General features: G+C 41.9%; 1 protein-coding gene across 1 annotated transcript in view; it reads right to left on the bottom strand.

Annotated features, from left to right (window-relative positions):
* Nucleotides 1-24,798, bottom strand: part of CYSTM1 (cysteine-rich transmembrane module containing 1) — a 53,636-nt gene that overhangs the window by 15,762 nt on the left and 13,076 nt on the right. The window contains exon 2 of the mRNA XM_011997214.1: nucleotides 17,101-17,307. Within this exon, the coding sequence (XP_011852604.1) occupies nucleotides 17,101-17,287 (187 nt within the window). The 5' untranslated portion in view covers nucleotides 17,288-17,307. The remainder of the gene's footprint in view (nucleotides 1-17,100; nucleotides 17,308-24,798) is intronic.

Below are 24,798 nucleotides of genomic sequence, written 5' to 3' on the forward strand. Positions count from 1 at the left end.
CTAATTTTTGTATTTTTGGTAGAGACAGGGTTTCACTATGTTGGCCAGGCTGGTCTTGAATTCCTGACCTCAAGTGATCCACCTACCTTGGCCTCCCAAAGTGCCGGGATTACAGGCATGAGCCATTGCACCTGGCCACTGAAGGGATTTAACAGGTATTTGTTGTACGAGGTTCCAGGGGAAAAGGGAAGAGTAGGTTATAAAACAATTTTTACTCATGCATGGGAGGCCACATGATACATGGAAGTATGTCAGGCTCTGGGTCAGAGATCTGGGGGATCATAGACAAGATGTTATTACAGCCTAAGACCCTGGTTCCACAGCTGTAAAATTTAAGATACCACTACCCTGAAGAGCTGTCGTAAAACTTGGATGCTCTCAGCCCAGTATCAGGGATTTCAGCAGGTGCTCAGAAAATGGTGGTAGTTGCTGAGGAACATAGCCTCTGGAATCAGATTGTTAGGTTTGAATCTCAGCTCCATCACCTCTTAGCTCTGTGACCATGAACAAGTTAGCCTTTCCATGCTTCAGTTTCTTCATCTATATGATGGAGACAAAAAGACCTACCCTGCAGGGTTGTTCTTAGGACTAGATGAGCTAATATACAAAAGTGCTTGACACATAGTAACTACTAGACAAATACTGGTTCTATTATTTGGCTAGTATTTATTATTTAATAATTAATACTTAAAAACTTAAACCACTGGCCCCAAACTCTTCTGGTTCTGATGGTTTTCATCTAGAAATTGTTGCCAAACATCCAGATTCTCTAGCCCCAGACTGCAGAGAGGCTCTCTCCAGTCAGGAGAGAGTTCTTTATAGTTCCAAATTCCCAAAACCTTCTCCCTCAGCGGGCCACCAGAAAAAAGTCGTGTATTTTTCAGCTGCTCATGAAGCTTATTAGGAAGACTTTTTCCTTCATTGGGTTCAAAAGCAATGGCTCACTTAAAATTTTAATTAAAGCCAGGCACAGTGGCTCATGCCTGTAATCCCAGCACTTTGGGAGGCCAAGGTGGGCAGATGGTTTGAGCCCAGGAACTCAAGACCAGCCTGTGTAACACAGCAAGACCCTGTCTCTACAAAAAATACAAAAATTAGCTGGGCATGGTGGTGCATACCTGTGGTCCCAGCTACTTAGGGAGCTGAGGCGGGATTATCTGAACCTTGGGAGGCAGAGGTTGGAGTGAGCCGAGACTGCACCACTGCACTCCAGGCTGGGTGACAGAGCAAGACCCTACCTCAAAAAAACAAAAAATAAAAATAAAGAAAAATAAGTTTTCTTAAATTAAGACTCTATGGCAGTGGTTCTCAAAGGAGGGCTGATGTTGGCCCCTAGGGGACATTTGGTAATGTCTAGAGACATTTTCAGTTGTGATAACTGAGATGATTGCTACTACTGTTATTTAGTGGGTAGAGGCTAGGGATACTGCTGAGCATCCTACAATACACAGGACAGCCCCTACAACAAAAAATCATCTGGCCCAAGTGTCAATAGCATGAGGTTGAGAAACTTCAGCTTATAGAAAAGTTGCTTATGACAAAGTTTAAGTGGGTGGGGTGGGGGACTAAAATATACAATGATATCTACATTACAGTGGTAGCCAGGTACAAATGACATGTGTGTATAAACAGGGACTGACTAGGAAATAAGACCATGAAAATTATTTGAGAAAGTAGGTGTGTGAATTACAATTTAAAAATTCTATGAGCATTATTACTATGTTTAAGGACCAGAAAAAGAGTGAAGGCCAGAACTCAGTGGAGGCAAGAATGCCCCAAAACTACATCTCTCCATTCCGATTATTCAGACACCTGTGACTGCCTATATTATAACAGTGCTCCAACCCCCTGCTACATAATGAATATTCTGCTCAGGTCCCAACAAACAAGTAAGGTGAGAAAGGAAAACAAAAGTGCAAACAGCTGGGCACAGTGGCTCATGCCTGTAATCCCAGCACTTTGGGAGGCTGAGGTGGGCAGATCACCTGAGGTCAGGAGTTTGAGACCAGCCTGGCCAACATGGTGAAACCCTGTCTCTACTAAAAATACAAAAAATTACTGGGCATGGTGGCTCACGCCTGTAATCCCAGCACTTTGGGAGGCCGAGGCGGGTGGATTACAAGGTCAGGAATTCGAGACCAGTCTGGTCAATATGGTGAAACCCTGCCTTTACTACAAATACGAAAATTAGCTGGGCATGGTGGTAGGCACCTGTAGTCCCAGCTATTCGGGAGGCTGAGGCAGGAGAATCACTTGAACTTGGGAGGCGGAGGTTGCAGTAAGCCGAGATCATACCACTGCATTCTAGCCTGGGCGACAGAGCAAGACTCCAACTCAAAAAAAAAAAAAAAAAAAAAGTACGTATGAGCAGTCTTTTCTGCAAAATCAAGCCCAGAGTTTAACCACTCAAAAAAGCTTATTCCAGTGCCCCTCTGTCCTCTCTCTTGCATATCTTTAAACTCTTCTTCATCTTGAATCACGTGACAAGTAGTTACTGGCAAATGGTTAAATTAGACAAGGTTTCCTATCATGGACCTTTCAGACAGTAGAGAAGACCATAATTCTTTTTCTTTTTTTTTGAGATAGAATCTCGCTCTGTCACCCAGGCTGGAGTGCAGTGGCATGATCTCGGCTCACTGCAACCTCCACCTCCTGGGTTCACATCATTCTCCTCCCAAGTAGCTGGGACTACAGGTGCCCGCCACCACGCCTGGCTAATTTTTTGTATTTTTAGTAGAGACAGGGTTTTACCGTGTTAGCCAGGATAGTCTCGATCTCCTGACCTTGTGATCCACCCACCTCGGCCTCCCAAAGTGCTGGGATTACAGGCGTGAGCCACCACACCCGGCCATGAAGACCTTAATTCTTTAAAAATATTTATTTTAATTTTTGTGGGTACATAGTAGGTGTATATATTCATGGAGTACAGGAGATGCTTTGATACAGGCATGTAATGGATAATAATCACATCATAGAGAATGGGGTATCCATTCCTGCAAATATTTATCCTTTGTCTTACAAGCAAATTACACTCTTTTAGTTATTTTTAAATGTACAATAAAATTATTATTGACTGTAGTCACTCTGTTGTGCTAGCAAATACCAGACTCATTCATTCTTTCTATTCTTTTGTGTCCATTAACCATTCCCTCCTCCTGCTTCTACCCTTGCCAGCCTCTGGTTACCATCCTACTCTCTATCTCCATGAGTTCAATTGTTCTGATTTTTAGATCCCACAAATAAGTGAGAACATGCAATGTTTGTCTTTGTGCCTGGCTTATTTCACTTAGCATAATGACCTCCAGTTTCATCCATGTTGTTGCAAATGATCTCATTCTTTTTTATGACTGAATAGTACTCCACTGTGAATAAGTACCACATTTTTTAATAATCCAGTCATCTGCTAATGGGGATGTAGGCTGTTTCCAGATTTTAGCTATTGTGAACAAAGCTGCAACAAACATGGGAGTGCAGATACCTCTTTGATATAGTGATTTCCTTCCTTTTGGGTAAATACTCAGCAGTGGGATTGCTGGATCATAGAGTACCTCTATTTTTAGTTTTTTGAGGAACCTCTAAACTGTTTCCTAGTTTACTAATTTGCATTCCCACCAACAGTGTACAAGGGTTTCCTTTTCTCTACATCCTCTCCAGCATTTATTATTGCCTGGAGAAGACCTTAATTCTTTAACTAGAGTCAAAACTATAAAATTACAAATCAAGATAGTACTATGAAGGACAGAAATCTGATCCAGACTGGCAGGTGAGGAGTACCACTCAGATGTGAATGATTAATAGGGGTTACCTATATTAAGCCAAGAGAGGAGCAAAGAATTTCCCAAGCCATACAGAGGAAGTGGCATTTGCAAAAGCCATGTGGGAGGAGGGAGCCTGATGATGCTGAGAAACTGGCCAGACTATGAAAGGCCCCTAAGTTTTTTGGAATGCTGGTCTTTAAGAAAAACAGAAAATCATTAAGTGGGGAGAAAAAAATACTTAAATCTTTGAGTTGTACATTAAGTTCCTACTTTGGCACATCCAAGGGTCAGGTGAGGCAATTACTCCCACTGGGACCTCTTTACCCTCAGGTAATCTGAAACCTTTGGCCTGTCACAGGAAAGCCTAGTACAGTGGCAAATCGTCCATGCCAAATGTAGGCCAACAGAACACTGCAATAAGTAAGGAGGGGTAGTTTCCCTCCAAACTGAGGATCAGCAAGTTGTAAGTCCAGTGCCCTCTCTAGGGTAGGGGAAAGGGAAGTCCTCGAGATAGCTGATGTCTGAGCTCTTTTCAAGAGCCAGCAATTTCAGGAGGACCCCATAAGCAGCCTGTCTTCTAGTCAAGGGGCCAGAGAAGACGGTTCTGTGGCCACAAGAGTTCTCTCTCTCTCTTCTCATAGCAAAAGGTATATATGTGCCCAGACCCAGTTGCTGGGTCAGAAACTACAAGCTTCTCAAGCCTCTGACAGACCCAGCTAAAGTCTTAAAAGATGCTGGCCCTGTCTATGTGAAACTTTTCCAAGGCATTCCATGAAAACACCATTTGGGCATTGGAAGATTCAAATGAATGTCCCAGGATATGGGCTCAGAGATGTGAAAGAAAGGGGGAAAGTTAGGAGGATTATCCTCAGTTTAGAAGATAAACTGAGACAGGCGTGGTGGCACACGCCTGTAATTCCAGCACTTGGGGAGTCTGAGACAGGCAGATCACTTGAGTCCAGGAGCTCAAGACCAACCACAGCAGTGTTTGGTGAGACCCCGTCTCTAAAAAAAAATTGTTTTTAATTAGCTAGGTACAATGGCACATGCCTGTGGTCCCAGCTACTTGGGAGGCTGAGATGGGAGAATTGCTTGAGCCCAGAAAGTCAAGGCTGCAGTGAACCTTGTTTATGCCACTATACTCCAGCCTGGGTGACAGAGCAAGATCCTGTCTCAAAAAACAAACAAACAAACAAACAAACAAACAAACAACACTGCTCAGCACAAGGCATGACACATGTCAGCAACTCAGGAAGCAGCAGCTCAATGGGGCTACTCCCAGGATTCCGTACAGATGAGAGGAGGAGGAAAAGGAACCCAAGGTAAGGCCAGGAGAAATGCCCCACAGGATACCCTGTGTAGCCCGAGGAGACTGGGAGAGGGGGACATTCAACTATTCAAGAAATATTTAAAATTCAGTAGTGAATACAACATTCAAAAATCCCTGCCTTCAAGGAGCTTATACTCCAGTGGGAAGAGAAAGGCAGTCAATGAACAAGTACACACACTATGTCAGGCAAGGAAAACAAGCAGAAGAACAGGGACAGAGAGTGCCAGAGGGGGGGCTACAATTATATGGGGTGGGATAGGGGGAGGTGACTGGAAGGCCTTTCTGACTAGGTGGCAGCTGAACAAGACTCAAAAGAAAGTGAGACTGTAAGCTGTGGATGTCTGAGGGAAGGGCATGGCAAGCGCAAACGCACTAGAGTTGGAATGTGTCTGGTGAGGAAGGGAGGGAAGGTGGAGCAGAGGGCACAGGGGCAAAGTGGCAGGGGTCACAGAGGTGGCAGCAGCCCGCTCACAAAGGGACTGGCTAGTTGCTGCGAGGATTCTAGCTTTCACTCCAGTGAAATGGAAAGCTATTGGGGGTCTGAGAATAAGACAGCAGAGGGCATGAGCAGGAGGAGGGGACCAATTATATGGCCATGATTGCAGATAAGAAATAACTTTGGAGCTGTCCCAGTCTCCTCAGGCCAGTGGGGATAGATCAGAAGTGACCCTCAGCAACTGGCTTTCCCTGCTTTCAAGAGAGCTTTGTCTTCCCCACCGCTATCTATCCATAAGCAAAAATTCAGAAAATTTGTGTGGGCCAGGGGAGGGTACTAACTTCCTCACTGCTCATCAAGGTGCCATAAACTGTAGAGATGCATTACTTTATTTATTCTTTATCACAATCCTGTAATCCCAGTTCCACAGAAAAGAAAGCAGAAGCTCAGGGAACTGGAAAAACTCTACCAAGATTCCTAAGCCAATGTGGCTTTTGGTGGCACTAAGCTGTGTCCTTGTTGGGACATTCTGTCATCTTATACCTGGCAAAGAAAGAAGGCACTGGACTGGTTTATGCTGGAAACGCTTTCCAGGGCAACGAAAATGCCTGATTGGAGTTTCTGATGAAAGAAAGTATAAAAGGCTCAAACAAGCCAGGCAGTAATTCCATACTTAAAGCCAATTAGCCAGAGATGCCAGACCGTTAAATTTCCTTCTTCTTTTCTCACACTGACTAATGAAAGCAGCATGAGACACCAAGAAGAGTGTGCAGGAGAAATATGCCATTATATCACCTCCCCCACAATCTCTGACTGTGGAATATGAGGCCTCTCAACATTCTGCTGACTGGCCAATGGCCCGGTGGGCCCAAAAGGGTACCCCTGAAGATGCACTCCCTTTTCACGTCTTCAAATCACAAAGAACCAGGGTCACTGGGTAGTTCCCAACATACAGGCTTAGAAATCTGGTTCAAAGGCCCATGAGGCTTTTGAGCTCCATGGGGGCAACCCAATGGACTGTGCTGAAGTAGAACTTATTTCATTTTAAATCAGTATGTTGCCAGATATCACAGTCCTACCCAAGAAGAACATATATGAAACCCCAATATCTGGACTCATAGGAATTAAATAGCAAGGGAAGGGTCTCCAAGGGAAAGTGACAAGGGGACCAGACACTGAACATGAACTCACAATCACCCTTTGAAATGGTAATATCTGCATTCATCTAACACATATTTACTGAGCACACACACATACTCGCACACACACACGTGCTCAGCACTGTTGAAGGTGCAGTGGAAGCAGAGGTGAAAGAAGAAAAAAACTCTTGTCTTTGAGAAGCATACAAGGGCAGGCAGGGCACACTCAAAGATCAGGGAGGTAAAATAATTTGCTCAGGTCCTAGTGTTAATGAGATTTGAATCCAGCTTTATTGCACTCCACTTTACCTCTGTCTACCAGGACACTGGTGTTCTACTATAACTTTCAGGTGGTTTTTTGTTTTGTTTTTGTATGTTTTAGGGGTGGGGGGGTGCAGATAAGGAAGGGAAAAGGCTGAAAATATTTTCCTTTGGTGGTGTTTGAGAATTTCTGCGGAATCTGTGCTGGATCACAGCAGCAGGGCATAATGAAGAAATGCACTTAGCCTGGGATCAGGAGACATTTTGTTGTTGTTGAGAGACAGGGTCTTGCTCTGTCACCCAAGCTGGTGTGCAGTGGCTCAATCCTAGTTCACTGTAGCCTCGAACTCCTGAACTCAGGTGATCCTCCTGCCTCAGCCTCCTGAGTAGCTAGGACTACAGGCAGACACTACCACATCTGGATAATTTTATTTTATTTTTTGTAGAGATGTGCTAAGTACAGTGGCTAGGCTGGTATCAAACTCCCGGCCTCAAGTGATCCTCCTATCTCAGCCTCCAAAAGTGCTGGGACTACAGGCATGAGTCACTGCGCCTGGCAGGAAACTTATATTCTAGTTAAAACTCACTGACTCTGGAAAGTCACTCTCTGGGCTTCAGTTTAAATGTCTCTAAAAAGAGGGGGTTAACCTAGCAAGGAATGGTAAATGGGTTCTTCTTACACCTAACAATTCAAATCTATTCATGGTTCCTGTCTAGAATGCTGGGGTATGCTGAAGCCATTTGCACGCTTAGTGAAAGGAGCTGTAACTGCCTAATGATGTTTGCTATAAGGTCAGAGGGTAATAATTAATCCAGATGATCATGTGAGGACTCTGCCACTTCTGATGATTCGAGGTAGAAGTCATTTTAATTTCGTGATGAAATTTAAAAAAACCCTTCTTCCACGACTTTCTAACCAATTCACCGGAGTATCCTTAAAATGACAGATCACCTATATTCCGATATAAGACTAGTGATAGTGTTTAATGTTTCATTTTAAACAGTTATGATACTATGGCATATTTATTAGAATCTAGAAATAGTTCTGTCATTTAGAATGTTTCAGTGAACAGGAATTCACCTGTCACCACTGAAACTTGTGGTAATGTTTCCAAAGATCTCTCATTCCATACGCCTTTTTGCAATGTGACCTACCACTCTCCCAACAAGGAATGAAGTCTATTTTCCTCCTCTTGAATCTAGGCTAGATAGACTTCATGTTGCTTTGACCAAGAGTGTGACGGATGTGACATTGTGTGACTTCTGAGCCAAGGGGGTGAAAAAGCCTGATGGATCATTGTATTATGGCTATGTAAGGTTTGGGGAAATTGGGATGAAAGGTATACAGAACCATTTGTATTATCTTTGCAATGTTTTTCTAAGTCTGAAATTGTTTCAAAATTAGAAGCTAAATTAAAAGTTTTTTGTTTCATTTCTTTTTTAAGGCTTTTATTTTATGTTCAGAGGTACATGTGCAGGAAGGCCTGGCAGATTCCATTCTTACATTGTAACATGGAAAAAACCCACCTACTCTGAAACTCTCATGCTGTGATAGCAGCACTGACAGACCATGCAGAGGGACAGAGACAACCAACCCCAAGCTGTTTCAGTCATGTCAGCTGAAATACCAGACATGATTTTTTTTTTTCTTTTTGGATTTGAGATAATTTCTTGTTAAAATGAACCAGAAGTACAAGGTTCCATTGGAACTAAAACAGTTGACAGAATAGGGTTGAAGTTAATCAAATCTTCAAGGACAATCAGATCAAACAAAGCCAGTAAAAGTGGAGAAACCCAACACTAGTTTGGAACGCACACAGAAATACTAGCATGTCAGGTACCTCCTGACCCCTCCCAGCAGTTGGCCATCATGCTCCCACCCCTCTCTCCCATCTGAAGCACTGGCCAAACCAAATGGCTTCTTTCTCTGTATTGCAAGTGTAAGTCAACCCAAGAGTACCCTTTTGGACATAATACAAAGCCAAGAAGAAAGTTTATGGATCATATGGGATGGTAGAAAGTGTACAAACCCAACCCAGCAAACTGCTTATCGTTATCTATGTTCCAGCCTCAGTAGATGCCAACAAGGAGCAGAGATGAATCAATCTTTCCTCTCAAGCCCTGTCCAAATTACGGAACCTCTAAGATTGGGGGTGGTTTGTGATGTAACAATAGATAACCAAAACATACATCAACCTTCCACCTATGGCAAATGCCTTAAATTCTGCTCTGGCAAGATCTGGCTGCCAAATGGACCTTTTGGATCTAATCCTTAGGGTGAGATCAGTTTCACATTCTTCTTGGCTAAGTGCTTTTGTTTCCAGAGTTCATTTTATACAGCACCACTGCTTTTATTTCAATAAGATTTATCTTCAGTATATCTTAAGAATATTAGCGAGCCAGGCACGGTGGCTCATGCTTGTAATCCCAGCAATTTAGGAGGCTGAGGCAGGTGAATCACCTGAGGACAGGAGTTTGAGACCAGTCTGGCCAATACAGTGAAATCTCGTCTCTACTAAATATACAAAAATTAGCTGGGCATTGTGGCACACGTCTGTAATGCCAGCTACTTGGGAGGCTGAGGCAGGAGAATCACTTGAACCTGGGAGGCGGAGATTGTAGGGACCCGAGATTGCGCCACTGCACTCCAGCCTGGGTAACAGAGCAAGACTCCATGCCCCCACAAAAAAAAGATTATTAAAGGATTCCCCCACTTTCTGGTAGGAGGGTTTTCTTCTCCCTGCAATGTTTGTTCCCTTAGAATCCCTTTTTTTCTGTTTGGATCACCATCTTTCATCTTGGAGCCTTTCTTTACTCAGATGTCTGGTGAACCTCTGTTGCTGGTTAGTATCAAAGGCTAAGATTCTATCACTTGTAGCCTTAAGAGTGTTGACCAAAACAAATGGTGAAAGCCTAAACACTAAGGTTGATTGAATTCAGACATAAAAAAGCTAAAATGGACTGTACATAAGGTAGACACTATTTAATCTGGAGCAAGAAGAAGGGCTCTGAAAGAAGTCTGTATAGGGTGCAGTTGAAGCAAATAGGAGTGGTAAATTCTACTGGAGGTACAGTATAGGTAAGGAAAAGCTTCAAGGAAGAAAAGATATTTTCTTTTGATCTCCAGAGATGTGTAGGGTAGGTTGTGGCATAGTGGGGATAAGAGGTGGGAAGTAAAGGAAGCAGCATGAACAAAGTTAGGGTATATGGACCAGCATGGCAGTTTAGAGGCCTTACCTACATATAGACTACTTAGATGATAATATCCTGGATTTTAAGCTGATGTAATTATTGGATGAGACATCTAGTGGTGGTGGAAGGGGGTGTATATATTTTGCTTATGAGGGAGATGTGAATTGTTGGGAGTAAAGGGCAGAATGTGGTGGACTGTTTGCACAGATGGTCACCAATTCCTCTCACCCTGTATTCACATGCCATTCCTCCAAGATGGAGTCTATTTTACACAAATGTTTATAACAGCCATTATTCATTATTCCTAATAGCCAAAAAGTAGGAACAACCTAAATGCCCATCAACCAATGAAAGGGTAACTAAAATGTGGTATATCCACAATGGAATATTATTTGGCAATAGGAAGGAATGAAGTATTGATACATGCTACAACATAGATGAACCCTGGAAATATCAAGCTAACTGAAAGAAGCCAGTAACAAAAGACCAAATATTGTATGGTTGCATTTATATAAAATGTCCAGAGCAGACAAATCTATGAAGACAGAGTAGATTAATGGTGGGGAAGAGGCCGGGCATGGTGGCTCACACCTGTAATCCCAGCACTCTGAGAGGCTGAGGTGGGCGGATCACAAGGTCAGGAGATCGAGACCATCCTGGCTAACACGGCGAAACCTCGTCTCCACTAAAAATACAAAAAATTAGCTGAGCATGATGGCGGGCGTCTGTAGTCCCAGCTACTCGGGAAGCTGAGGCAGGAGAATGGCCCCAGGAGGCGGAGCCTGCAGTGAGCCGAGATCACACCACTGCACTCCGGCCTGGGCAATAGAGCGAGACTCTGTCTCAAAAAAAAAAAAAAAAAAACCACGTGGGGAAGAGTGGAAGGAAATGGGAAGAGATTGCTAAAGGGTTTCTTTTTGGGGTGATGAAAATGTTCTGTATATAGACCAATGGAACAGAACAGAGGCCTCAGAAATAACACCACACATCTATAACCATCTGATCTTTGACAAACCTGACAAAAACAAGCAATGGGGAAAGGATTCTCTATTTAAAAACTGGGAAAACTAGCTAGCCATGCGCAGAAAACTGAAACTGGACCCCTTCCTTATACCTTATACAAAAATTAACTCAAGATGGATTAAAGACTTAAATGCAAGACCTAAAACCATAAAAACCCTAGAAGAAAACCTAGGCAATACCATTCAAGACATAGGCATAGGCAAAGACTTCATGGCTAAAACACCAAAAGCAATGGCAACAAAAGCCAACATTGACAAATGGGATCTAATTAAACTAAAGAGCTCCTGCATAGCAAAAGAAACGATCATCAGAGTGAACAGGCAAACTACAGAATGGGAGAAAATTTTTGCAATCTATCCATCTGACAAAGGGCTAATATCCAGAATCTACAAGGAACTTAGACAAATTTACGAGGAAAAAACAACCCCATCAAAAAGTGGGTAAAGAATATGAATAGACACTTCTCAAAAGAAGACATTTATGTGGCCACCAAACATATGAAAAAAAGCTCATCATCATTGGTCATTAGATAAATGCAGATCAAAACCACAATGAGATACCATCTCACGTCAGTTAGAACGGTGATCATTAAAAAGTCAGGAAACGGCTGGGCACTGTGGCTCACGCATGAAATCCTAGCACTTTGGGAGGCATGGTGGCACATACCTGTAATTCCAGCTACTCAGGGGGCTGAAGCAGGAGAATCGCTTGAACCCAGGAGGTGGAGGTTGCAGTGAGTCAAGATCGTGCCACTGAACTCCAGCCTGGGCGACAGAGCGAGACTCTGTCTCAAAAAACACAAAACAAAACAAAAACAATAAAAAGTCAGGAAAAAACAGATGCTGGAGAGGATGTGGAGAAATAGGAACGCTTTTACACTGCTGGTGGGAGTGTAAATTAGTTTAACCATTGTGGAAGACAGCGTGGCGATTCCTCAAGGATCTGGAACCAGAAATACCATTTGACCCAGCAATCCATTACTGGGTATATACCCAAAGGATTATAAATCATTCTACTATAAAGACACATGCACAGGTATGTTTACTGCAGCACTATTAACAATAGCAAAAACTTGGAACCAACCCAAATGCCCATCAATGATAGACTGGATAAAGAAAATGTGGCACATATACACAATGGAATACTATGCAGCCATAAAAAAGGATGAGTTCCTGTGTCCTTTGTAGGGGCATGGATGAAGCTGGAAACTATCATTCTCAACAAACTAACATAGGAACAGAAAACCAACCACCACATGTTCTTACTCATAAGTGGGAGCTGAACAATGAGAACACATGGACACAGGGAGGGGAACATCACACACTGGGGCCTGTCGGGGGATGGAGGGCTAGGGGAGGGATAGCATTAGGAGAAATACCTAATGTAGATGACAGGTGCAGCAAACCACCATGGCACATGTATACCTATGTAACAAAACTGCACGTTCTGCACATGTATCCTAGAACTTAAAGTATAATAATAATAATAAAAGAAAATGTTCTGGAATTATGATAGTGATGATGGTTGAAAAATTCTGTTGATATACCTAAAACCATTGGATTGTACAACTTTAAATGGGTAAATTGTATGGTACATGAATTATATCTCAAATATACCAAAAAAAGAGGGGGAGGAGGGAGGTGATATCTGTTCCCCCTCCTGTTGAAAGTAGCTGGCCTTGAGACTCATTTTGAACACTAGAATAAGGGATAAGTGATGCTATGCCAGTTCTGGGCCTAGCCCAAAATCCTGGCAGCTTCCACTTTCACTCTGTTGGAAGCTAGCTGTCATGTAAAGCAACTTAAGCTAGACCACCCAATGATGACAGACTATGTGCAGAGAGAGGCCTCGTGGAGGCAAACCAAGACCCTAGTCATGTGAGTGAGGTCATCTTGGATAGCTTACACCCAGCCAGGCTGACAGCTGAATTAAGTAACATGAGTGACCCCACGAAAGATCACACGAAGCAAGACGAGCCTCCCAGCCAACTCAGAGAATCATGAGAAATAATAAATCGTTGTTTTAAGCCAGTGAGTCGGGGGTGATATGTCATGCAACAGATAACTGAAACACAACCTTTCTGAGTCTCAGATTCCACTTCTATAACATGAGACTGATACTATGGGGTTGTTGTGAAGATTACATAAAGCTAACACCAGCATGGTGCTCAACAAATACTAGTTGTTATTCTTAAAAACCACCCAGGAGATCCTTGACATAATCTGCAGGTATGCTCTTCTGGGAGGCCTTATTCCCACAAGCACTTGCTGCTTCCAATCACATGGCTTCCAAAAGATTGGCTTCTTAAAAAAACAAAAGGTGGGTTTTCTTGCTACAATCTCTGACACATGAATTTTGAATCATAAACAGATGACCAAGGAAGGTTCTGCTTAGGTTAGCCATTTACCCGACCCTGCTCATCCATTCATCACACCTTTATTAAGCCCTAACTAATTATCAGACACCAATTAAGGATAAAGGAGATCCTCCTTCCTTTGAAAAATAAACCATTTCTACCTATGTATCTATTAACATAATATGCTACACACTTGAACTTGAGTGGACAGAGAAAGTATCTACAATAGTAAATCTAAAATCATTCAACTGGAAAGAAAAAGCTTAAATTTCCATATAGACCTCACATACACAGCATGAGAACACATAATTCTGACTGGGAATCCCACAAGCAATACCAGAGCAAGGAATGAAATGGGTCCCTAAAGGGTTCATCTCTCAGTGAGGCTACATCCTTCCAAGAGTCCCATTCACAGAACATGGACCCCAGGTGACAAAATTTGACCATTTAGCACTACCTGCTATGTTTTGGTGCAGAAAGGATCTAGGCAGTTAACAATTCACAAGCTAATGACAGAGAAATAAATTCCTGGGTATATCCGTAGGGAAGGATATTAAACAGCTTTCAACTGCATTTGTGAAACCAATCATGATTGGTAACACTGAACTAAAGAGGCTTTTAACCCTAAAAAGAATTAAGAAATTATTTTTCATCAAAAAAGCTGACATCAATACTTAAATTATATGAAAGGTAAGAAAGATAACCAAATCTGTATTTTCTGCATGAACAGTGGACAAAGTCCACTGAACCTAGGAAGTACTTATTCTAAACAAACTCAATAAAGTTTTAAACTCATCAAATGCTAGTTAGAGAGTCAGTATAAACAATATTGGCCTAGAAATGGACAAGAAGACCATGAGGGCTATAGTTGAATGAACTAACACCAGGCAGGCATTGGGCTGAGTCTACCAGATAACTCAAATGCTGGGCTATATTTCTCTGCTGACATATAATGTATAGCAAAGTACACAAGTCATAACTATCTATCTTGAAGAATGTTTACATCAAGATTAAGATACAGAGTATTCCTAACACCCCAGAAAGTTTCTTTGTTCCCATCCCAATGAATAACCAGTCCCACCCTAGTTTCCCAACTCCACAGCCAGGAGTAACCATTATTTTGATCTCTGGCGTCATACATACTTTTTGTCTGTTTTTGAATTTCACATAAATGAAATCATACCCTATGTTGTCTTTTATGCTTTCTTTTATTCATCACAGGGTTACCTTATTTTGAAGCAGAAAACGCAGAAGCTGAGGTTTATTTTCCGAAAATGTTTCTCTGATGTCACAGGCCTGAATACCAACTACTCTGATTACACTGGTTATACTTCCTGCCCTCTTCCGAGCATGCATTATAAAAACTGTCACAACAGAACACAATTTTGGATTGCAAAAGTTTCCTTCCAGATAAATTAAATTATTTAAAGGTATTCAAATATTCTATTCAATCTTAACAGAGTATAAGCTTTGCCACTATAAAAGCATAATCTTTTCCATGAATGTAAAATTCTTATTCTAGAGAATCATCAAGTCCTAGAATAAAACTAACCAGCAATTCTGTTATTACTTTTGATTAGTAAAGAATTAAATGACAGGAAAATCTCTCAGAGGAGGCATAAGGCACTAAATTCAGATGAATGTGAGTCAGCTCAGAAAATGCAGGAGAGGAACAACAGTACAACAATAAATTATAAGTACAGATTTTGAGGCCAAGCTATCAGTATTCTAATCTGGAAAGTGCCCCTTCTAGCTAGGTGACCTTGGGCAAGTCATTACTCTAACTTTGTACCTCTATTACATCACTATAAAATGGGAATAACTTCATAGGGTTGTTGCAAGGATTAAATGTTAATGTATATAAAGCACTTAGGAGACCATGTGACACACAATAAGCACTTTTTTTTTTTTGAGATGGAGTCTCACTCTGTCACCAGGCTAGAGTGGATGGTGTAACCTCGGCTCACAGCAACCTCTGCCTCCCAGGTTCAAGCCATTCTCCTGCCTCAGCCTCCTGAGTAGCTGGGACTACAGATGCGTACCACCATGCCTGGCTAGTTTTTGTATTTTTAGTAGAGACAAGGTTTCACTATGTTGGCCAGGCTGGTCTTGAACTGACCTCAGGTGATCTGCCCGCCTTGGCCTCCCAAAGTACTGGGATTACAGGCATGAGCCACCATTCCTGGCCATAATAAGCACTTTTTAAGAATCAGCTATCTTGATCAGGCACGGTGGCTCATGCCTGTAATCCCAGCACTTTGGGAGGCCAAGAGGGGTGGATGATGAGGTCAAGAGATCGAGACCATCCTGGCCAACATAGTGAAACCCCATCTCTACTAAAAATACAAAATTAGCTGGGCGTGGTGGTGAATGCCTGTAGTCCCAGCTACTTGGGAGGCTGAGGTAGGAGAATCACTTGAACCCAGGAGGCGGAGGTTGCAGTGAGCGGAGATCGTGCCACTGCACTCCAGCCTGGTGACAGAGCAAGACTCCGTCTCAAAAAAAAAAAAAAATCAGTTATCTTAAAAAGCTGAAAGGGGCTGGGCACAGTGGCTCACGCCTGTAATCCCAACACTTTGGGAGGCCGAAGCAGGCGGATCATGATGTCAGGAGATTGAGACCATCCTGGCTAACACAGAGAAACCCCGTCTCTACTAAAAATACACAAAATTAGCCAGGCGTGGTGGCAGGTGCCTGTAGTCCCAGTTACTCGGGAGGCTGAGGCAGGAGAATGGTGTGAACTCGGGAGGTGGAGCTTGCAGTGAGCCAAGATCGCACCACTGCACTCTAGCCTGGGCAACAGAGCAAGAGTCCATCTCAAAAAAAAAAGCTGAGAGGGCTATTAAGATTCTGACAACCAAAGGGCTATAAAACAGTGACCAAGACATCTAGCACAGTGCTCCTCAAGATGTTTTATTTTCAATCCTTCATAGACTGATACTTTCTGTAAAATGCAAGATTACATGCTTGGATGTCACAGCAACACCAAACTGCTCTAAAAGTTTCTGAATGTTTACTCTCACTTTCTGTATATATGATACAGTCCATAACTGTTCACTGTTCATTGACTGGCATTTGTCTACAGACTGAACTTTGAGTAACACTGTTTTATAGCACACAAGAAGGACTCAAGAGCCTCCTGAAAACTCAACTGGAAGGTTAAATAGAATTATGAAAACATTTAGTAAGAAAAAAAAAAAACCTAGTAGCAGGGGCAAGAGGATGACTTGAGGGTCAACAAGCTGACAGATAAAATAAACTCAAGAGGCTAATTACTAAACTTAAAATATAAAGCTTGCTGCAGAGCAAAGACCCAACTGCTAATTCCCTCCCTACCCTCAAGTGCTCTAAAGGGTGGTCCTCAGAAAACACGTTGGCCAGGAAGTCATTGGCCCCAGAGGGGACAAGAAGTGTGAATGTAGTAGGCAGAGCTGACTTGGGCCTCTTTTCAGGAGTGAGAATCCACCCTAAGCCATCATCAAGCTTTGGGGACATCAAGCACAAGTTGCAAAGGCTGGAAAGAGTTTCTTCTCTGCCAAAGAAAACATGCAAACATTTCCTTTGGTGACACAGGACTATACACCCACATATTGAGAGACACACACCTGTGGTTTTAGGAGGCTCCTGAGGTCCACCCTGCCAGCCGTACTGTGGGTATCCTTGGTAGGGGTACCCTTGAGGAGGTGGGTAGGGTCCCCCCATAGGTCCTGGACCCATTGGTTGTGGTGGATAAGGTGGGTATGGGGCCGTTGGACCAGGGCCCGGATATGGTGGAGGGTTCCCTTGGTTCATCGGGGACCTGTAAAGTGCACCTAAGAGACAAAAAGAATGAAAATTATTTGCATTTAACTGTGGAAATCATCAGGAATAAAATTCTAACCCATAAGATCATTTACAAAATGCCTTCAAGCTATATCAAGCCTTGTGCAAATCTCTAGCTCTGCTCATTTTGTTTCCTTCTCATCATCACTACAATTGGCAATTATTTTATATATTTATTTGCTTTTTGTCTATTTCCTCCACTAGACTGTAGGCTGTGACAGTAGACATCAAGTAAGTTTTAGATTACCACCATGTCCCTAGAGCACTGCACAGTACCTGGTACAAGGCAGTCCCTAAATAAATGTGTTAAATGAATAACAAGATATTTTGTTTTTTAAATCCTCTGAAATGTCCATAAATGTGATTGGAGAGCTTTAAGAAAGTGTTCTAACAGCACTAACTATGAGTCACATCAGTAGATGCTGATCCACTACTAGAAGCCCTCCAGTCAACAGGGTTGGGCCACAGTGGGGACTTCTAACAAGCAGCACCGGCAGCAATGACCAATCAAAGATTGTAACCATCACCATTGCTCTGGGGATTGGGGTGATCTGGTTGTTCTCCCCCAGACCTGCTGCTCTAAGCAGTTGGACAGCGCTGTCTATAGAGAATGCCAAGCGTCTCCTCTGCCCGTCCAGGTCCCTGAGACTCTGGGGGGCTCACCAGGAACACTTATTTGTGTTTACAGGACCCTGTCCTCCGTGGTTTGCTTCTGTGAGGGAAGCCATGCTTCCCAGCCCCCAAGCCTGTTAATCATTCTCTTGATTGGGCTTGAAGTTCTCAGGGCCAGCACCTTGTTTCTGTTATCTCTTCAAGCTCCACAGTGGTGGTGACTTTCAGATTAAAAACAAACAAATGGCCAGGTGTGGTGGCTCATGCCTGTAATCCCAGCACTTTAGGAGGCTGAGGGGGGTGGATCATGTTGAGATTGAAACCATCCTGGCTAACATGGTGAAACCCCATCTCTACTAAAAATACAAAAAATTAGCCGGGCATGGTGGCACGTGCCTGTAGTCCTGGCTACTCAGGAGGCTGAGGCAGGAGAATCGCTTGAACTTGGGAGGTAGAGGTTGCAATGAGCTGAGATCGCGCCACTGCACTCCAGCCTGGGCAACAAAGCGAGACTCTGTCTCAAAAACAAACAAACAATTACTGGGGAATGCAAAGTATAAACTCTAAGAATGTCTCACTTAAACAACATGATATCATCTGTCATACTGCTGCTTTGTGCTGTTACCCATATCTTACATCAATAGTTAACTTTTTACCTATTTGGGCGTCTTCTATCCCCAACCAAATAGTAGGGAAGAGTCTCAGATTCAAAATGTAATAATTTCACTATTAATTATTTTCCATAACAGGCAATCAATAAATTCCTAAGTGACTTTATTATATAAAGGACAGAATAGTCATAAATAGTCTAGGTTCCCTAAAATATCTGGATTACAGCAGCAGTGGACTTTGCTGGTTGCCCACACAATATCCATATTCTCCCCTCCTAACAGTAGTCAGGTTTCCAGGTAGATCTCTGCCCATTCTTCCTGTAGTTCATGTGCTTCAGGGAAAGCTCATCCCATCCAGCTCCAGGGTGAACCCAGTCTATCTAAACCAATCAGGGTCACTCTCTCCACTTTTTCATCATGATTGATTCAAGGAATTCAGGACTTAACCCAGATGCAAATGGCACTCCCTGGCCACTGGGACTGGTTCTGAAGTGGTTCAATCAGTAAAAAGCTCGGACTCTTAACACACTCCCACCAAACCTTGCCTTCCCCTGTACAAAGGTATACACAAAGTCTAGGAAAGATAAGGCCTACAAAATTACTGAGAGCAAATCTGCAGCCCTGAGAAGGAGCCAGCTTTAAGTGGGCCACTCAGAAAGGCAGAGCAGAAAAAAGGAAAGAAATGGCATTCCGGATGACTTTATAACAACTCATAAATCAAAGACTAAAGCCTGGCCTAACCTAAACTACCTCTACAGAACTTCCAGTCCTGGAAACCGATGGTAAGGTAAGGTAATGAACCCTTCTGGGTGACATTCACAAATATACATTTATTAAGTGCTTTCTTGACACTGGACTAAGTAGTGAGGTATAGAGCTCAATATGCCTCAAACCCTACCCTTGGGCAACTGGTTGAAACAAACATAAGGACAATGATTTTTAGAAAACGTGGTAAACAGACTGCTGGGTAGGAGTAGGGGCTTAAACCTAGTAGAAGGAGGTGCTGATGGAGAGAGTGTCATTTGAAGGAGTGTGATTATAAATTGAAACTCTATGTTATGGGATCAAATGGCTTGAGGATCTCTATTTCAACCATATCTGTATTATCTCCCATTTTTGACACCACCTTATTTTTCCAGGGCCTGAAAGGGACTCAGAAAAAAAGGAGAGTTCTTTTCCTTTTCTGCTTTCTGGTCTGCAACTGGCAACACACCCCGACCTAGGAACCCGAATGCAAAGGCTCATGGTGATTAACACTACAATTATCATACAAATTTGGATAAAAGCAAATGCATTTTTTTTCCTCTCTCCTACCAGGAAGGCTGTAGAAAGCCTAGTGAGCCCTGGTTAACACAGAAATCAGTCTCATCAATCACCATATGGCCATTCCATTATTTATTTTTAAATCACACAAGTACAATACAGTTATCATAACTACTTCTGTCCTGAAATTCAGTGTATGTAACCTAACTTCATTAAAACTGCAGTTTAACATAATCAGTTCAACAAGATCATGTAGATCATTCTCACTCTAGCAAAGTCTGGACCTATATTTCTTTGAAGATATTGTTCATCTAAAAACAATGGGCAATGAGGAGAAAAAAGAACAGAGTATAGAACTACTACAACTTCAGACCTCAATGTCTCATGACTTATCTTGATCTATCTGTTTGCATTATCCTGTGCAGTTCTCTCCCTGAGAACCTCAAAGCTCTCTTCCAAGTGTATGTGTCCTCCTCACTTACCCCCTCATCATGTTTCTCTCTCATTTTTGGTATGTATCTTTCTCCATCTGCTTGAGGAAAAAAAAATGTAAGGTCTAGAAGGGAAAAATCCCATGAGTTATTCACAGAGGCATTTATACAAAGGATAAACCACAAAGGTGCTCCAGCTACCATGACCTCCTTCCACACATATACTTTTTCCCTTTGTTCCCAATATAGACAGTCATCTTGGAAGAATAAAAATCTGGATCTATTTTCAGTTTCCTCTAAACAAGAAAAAAATCCCAGTGAGAGAACAGCAAAAGTCACAGAAAGAGCATCTGTGCTGGATGACAGATCCTAGAGCTGGCATTTGAAAAACAGGACTTTATCCAGTGGGAATCCATTGTTCCCAAGCTGGTAAAGAAGCAAAGCAAAGCAAAAAAGATTACCTAACACTGACACAGTATAGTACAAACCACTTTACATAAGCAAAACACAAAAGAGCTTTAAATTTAAGGTATGATACTGAACTTTGTAACATGACTGCTTTCCCTTATAAATTTGGTCAGGTAAAATATAAACCCTACTCTAGTGAAGTGTTTCACTACAGATCAAATGCAAACAGTGTAAACTGTAGCATTAAAGACAAATCAGAGCTCTAAAAGGGACAGCTCAAAGAGTGCTGCAGTCAAGATCCATTAATAGACTGCACTGAACACTGCTATCCCACGATCTCATTCAAGACATACTCAGAGTCACGGGATTAGCAGTCATTCAACCACACAATGAGAAGGGCAGAAACTATTCTTTGGGAAAGTGGTCAATGGAAATAAGACCTCATCAAAGTAGAGATGGAGGAAAAAAACACAATATTTTTCAATGTTGTTATTTTTTTAATTACAAGACACCTGCTAGATGGACTGGCACTAACTCTGCAGACAGTAAAGTGGAAAATTTTCCTCTGGAAAACTTAACAGTCCCAATGGAAAAAAAAATGATAGATACTAATAATTGGGGGGACACCAAAGAAATGACTCGCCAATTACTCCACAGTAAAGCCTATGCACACTGAACTTCTAATGGACTATTTACTGCCTCATACATAAATGAATGGACAAAGATTATCAGACATTGGAGGAAGGCCTCCAACATAAAAAATAGATCAAAACAAAACAGAGGAAGGAAAAAAACAACCTAAATGTCCAAGGAAAGAAAATGTCCAAGAAAAAACCAAGGTTTTTTTTTTTTTTGCAGTTGTTTTAAATTTATGCTTTTGAAGTATGATGTAATACTGTGTAAGAAAAATTTAAAAGCTATATATTCAGCATGTCTCAACTTTCTTTAAAATAAATATGAAAAACAGATCAATAGAGCACAATAAAGAGTCCTAAAACACATCCATACAGTACAGTCTTCTAATTTAACAGACAGGCACCACTGTAATTCAGAAAAGAAAAGGTAGTCTTTCCAATAAATAGTGCTGGATTAATTGGATATCCTTGTGTTGGGAGAAATGACCCTTGATCTCCATGCTCATACATAAAAAAATCCACAATATATCACAGAAAAAAAATCACAGCATATCATAGACTTATACAAAAGCTAAACTAATCAAGATTTTGGAAGAAAGTATACCAAATATTCATGACTTTTGCAGTATCTATGTTATGACCTAGAAGCTCTATTCTTAGAGATATATATATATAGAAGTGAAACAAGTGTGTAAGTCCACCAAAAGACTTACACAAGAATGTTCAAAGCAGCTTTATTTATAATAGTCCCAAACAGAAAGCTATCCAAATGTTAATCAACAGCAGAACAGATAAATTATTACATATTTATGCAGTAGAAAGTGACCCCAAAACAATAAATAAAAGAACTATTATTACATGAAACAACATGGATGAATCCCAGACACAATGGGTGAGCAAAAGAAGACAGACTCAACAGACTTCAACAATACTCTACTTAGTCTGTTTTGTGTTGCTATAAAGGACTGAGGCTGGGTAATTTATAAATAAAAGAGGTTTATTTTGGCTCATGGTTCTGCTGACTGTACAAGAAGCATAGTGCTGGCATCTGTATCTGGTGAGGCTCTCAGGTAGCTTACAGTCATGGTGGAAGACAAAGGGTGAAGCAGGCACATCACATGATGAGAGTGGGGGGAGGTCCCAGACTCTTTTAAACAACCAGATCTCACTTGACTAATAGAGTGAGAACTCACTCATTAGAATAAAGAGGACACCAAGCCATTCATGACGGATACACCCCCATGACCCAAACACCTCCCACCAACCCACCTCCAGAATTGGGGATCACATCCCAACATGAGATCTGGAGAGGACAAATATCCAAACCATATTATTCTGTTCCATTTATATGAGGTACAAGAAGAGCCAAAACAAATCTGTGGATACTGAAAAGAAAGATACCAAAATAAATCTATGAATACTGAGGAGAAGACACAAGAGAACCTTCAGGAATGATGGAAACGTTCTGTATCTGGAACTGAGTCATGTTTACATGAATACATATGAACGTATTGAGTTGTACATTAAGATTTTCAAACTTTATTGTAAGTTGTACAGTAACAGCAGACAGATATTTTCCTAGAAAAAAATATTTATTGTGGTTTTCCTTGGGTGCTAGAATTGTGGGCAATTTTTGTTACTTATACTCATCTGTATTTCTGAAAATTTCAAGAGAACCTATAGAGTCAGAAAAAAGATTAAGTTTTCTTAGTGCTTTCAGATATATATCCATTCTGCCTGCCATTTTTTAATAGCTAGAATGCCACTTTAGCTGGGCTCAGTGGCTCATGGTTATAATGCCAGTGACTTGAGAGGCTGAGGCAGGGGAATCACTTGAGACCAAGAGTTCAAGACTAGCCTGGGTAGGGTAACATAATGAAACCCTCTCCCCCCGCAAAAAAATTAGCAAGCCGTGGTGGTATACATAGTCCTAGCTGCTTGTGAGGCTGAGGTGGGAGGATCACTTCAGCCCAAGAGTCTGAGCTGCAGTGAGCTATGATCATGACACTACACTCTAGTCTGGGCAACAGAACAAGACCCTGTCTCTAAAAAAAAAAAAGTTAAAATTAACAAATATTTTTTTAAATGCTGCTTTAAACCTCCTATTCACTTCTGATATACTAATTTGCCTTCTCATTACTTACCTTCTTCTTGTTAACAATCTACTCAAAATCTGCTCTTCACTGCTTTTTAAGGTGATTTTTGTAGTTGCAATTTTTTTTTTTTTTTCCCACAAGACACTTTGGTTCTCTAAGGTCTTCAAATGTTTTCTTTCTGCTTCAAACCAAAAAGTCACTTGGTTGGGTACCAGACTTGGGGTAAAAATAACAAATTATTTTGGTTACATACAGACTTCTCTATCTTGGAACCCTTCTTATTATCAAAGCCTAAAGCCATGCTTATCCTTATGTCCTTCAATTTATCTTTCTTGGTAACTCATAAAATTAAAGTTTAAAAACATGAGAGCAGGGCCAGGCACCATGGTTCACACCGGTAATCCTGGCACTTTGGGAAATCAAGGCAGGTGGATTGCTTGAGCCTAGGAGTTTGAGACCAGTGTGGGCAACATAGTGAGACCCTGTCTCTACAAAAAATAGGAAAATTAGCTGGGTGTGGTGGTGTACATCTGTAGTCCCAGCTACTTGGGGGAGGATGAAGTGGGGGAATCACTTGAGCCTGGGAGATTGAGGCTGAGGTGAGCCGTGATCATACCACGACACTTAAGCCTGGGAGACGGTGCAAGACCTTATCCCAAAAACAAAACAAAACAAACAAACAAAAACTATGAGAGCAGATCTTACCCTAGAGACCTCAGTGTCTTTTTTTTTTTTTTAACTCCCCATTAGCTGTTTTTTTAACAAGACCTTTGTAAATAGATCACTTTACATTCTAAGTCCCTCAATACGTCTTGACTCTCACATCTATAATTTTGGGTGCGGTTTGTTCAGGTAAAACAAACAAACAAACAAAAAAAAGTTTCAGAATTACTGAGCTGTTTGTTTGTTTATATTTTGAGACAGAGTTTCACTTTGTCACCCAGGCTGGAGTGCAGTGGCCTGATCTCGGCTCACTACAACCTCCGCCTTCCGGGTTCAAGCGATTCTCCTTCTTCAGCCTCCAGAGCAGCTGGGATTACAGGTGTGCACCACCATGCCTGGCTAATTTTTGTAGTTTTAGTAGAGACGGGGTTTCACCATGTTGGCCAGGCTGGTCTTGAACTCCTGACCTCAGGTGATCCGCCTACCTCAGCCTCCCAAAGTGCTGGGATTACAGGTGTGAGCCACCACGCCTGGCCTAGAATTACTGAGTTTTATGCTGCCGTATCATCTCTGGTTTAGAGTTTTCATCAAATTTTGGCGTTGACGTGTTAGTTTATTCCATTCACACAGCCATTTGTTCATCCATAAATACTTATGGGAGCATCAACTATTACCCAGTATTACTGGGTTCCAGGCGCTGTTGAGATAATGGTAAGCAAGAGACAGTTCCTATTCAGGGTATGACAGAGACAGACAATAACA

The sequence above is a fragment of the Mandrillus leucophaeus genome, unplaced genomic scaffold (assembly GCF_000951045.1).
Source record: "Mandrillus leucophaeus isolate KB7577 unplaced genomic scaffold, Mleu.le_1.0 Scaffold534, whole genome shotgun sequence".
Taxonomy (NCBI): Eukaryota; Metazoa; Chordata; class Mammalia; order Primates; family Cercopithecidae; genus Mandrillus; species Mandrillus leucophaeus.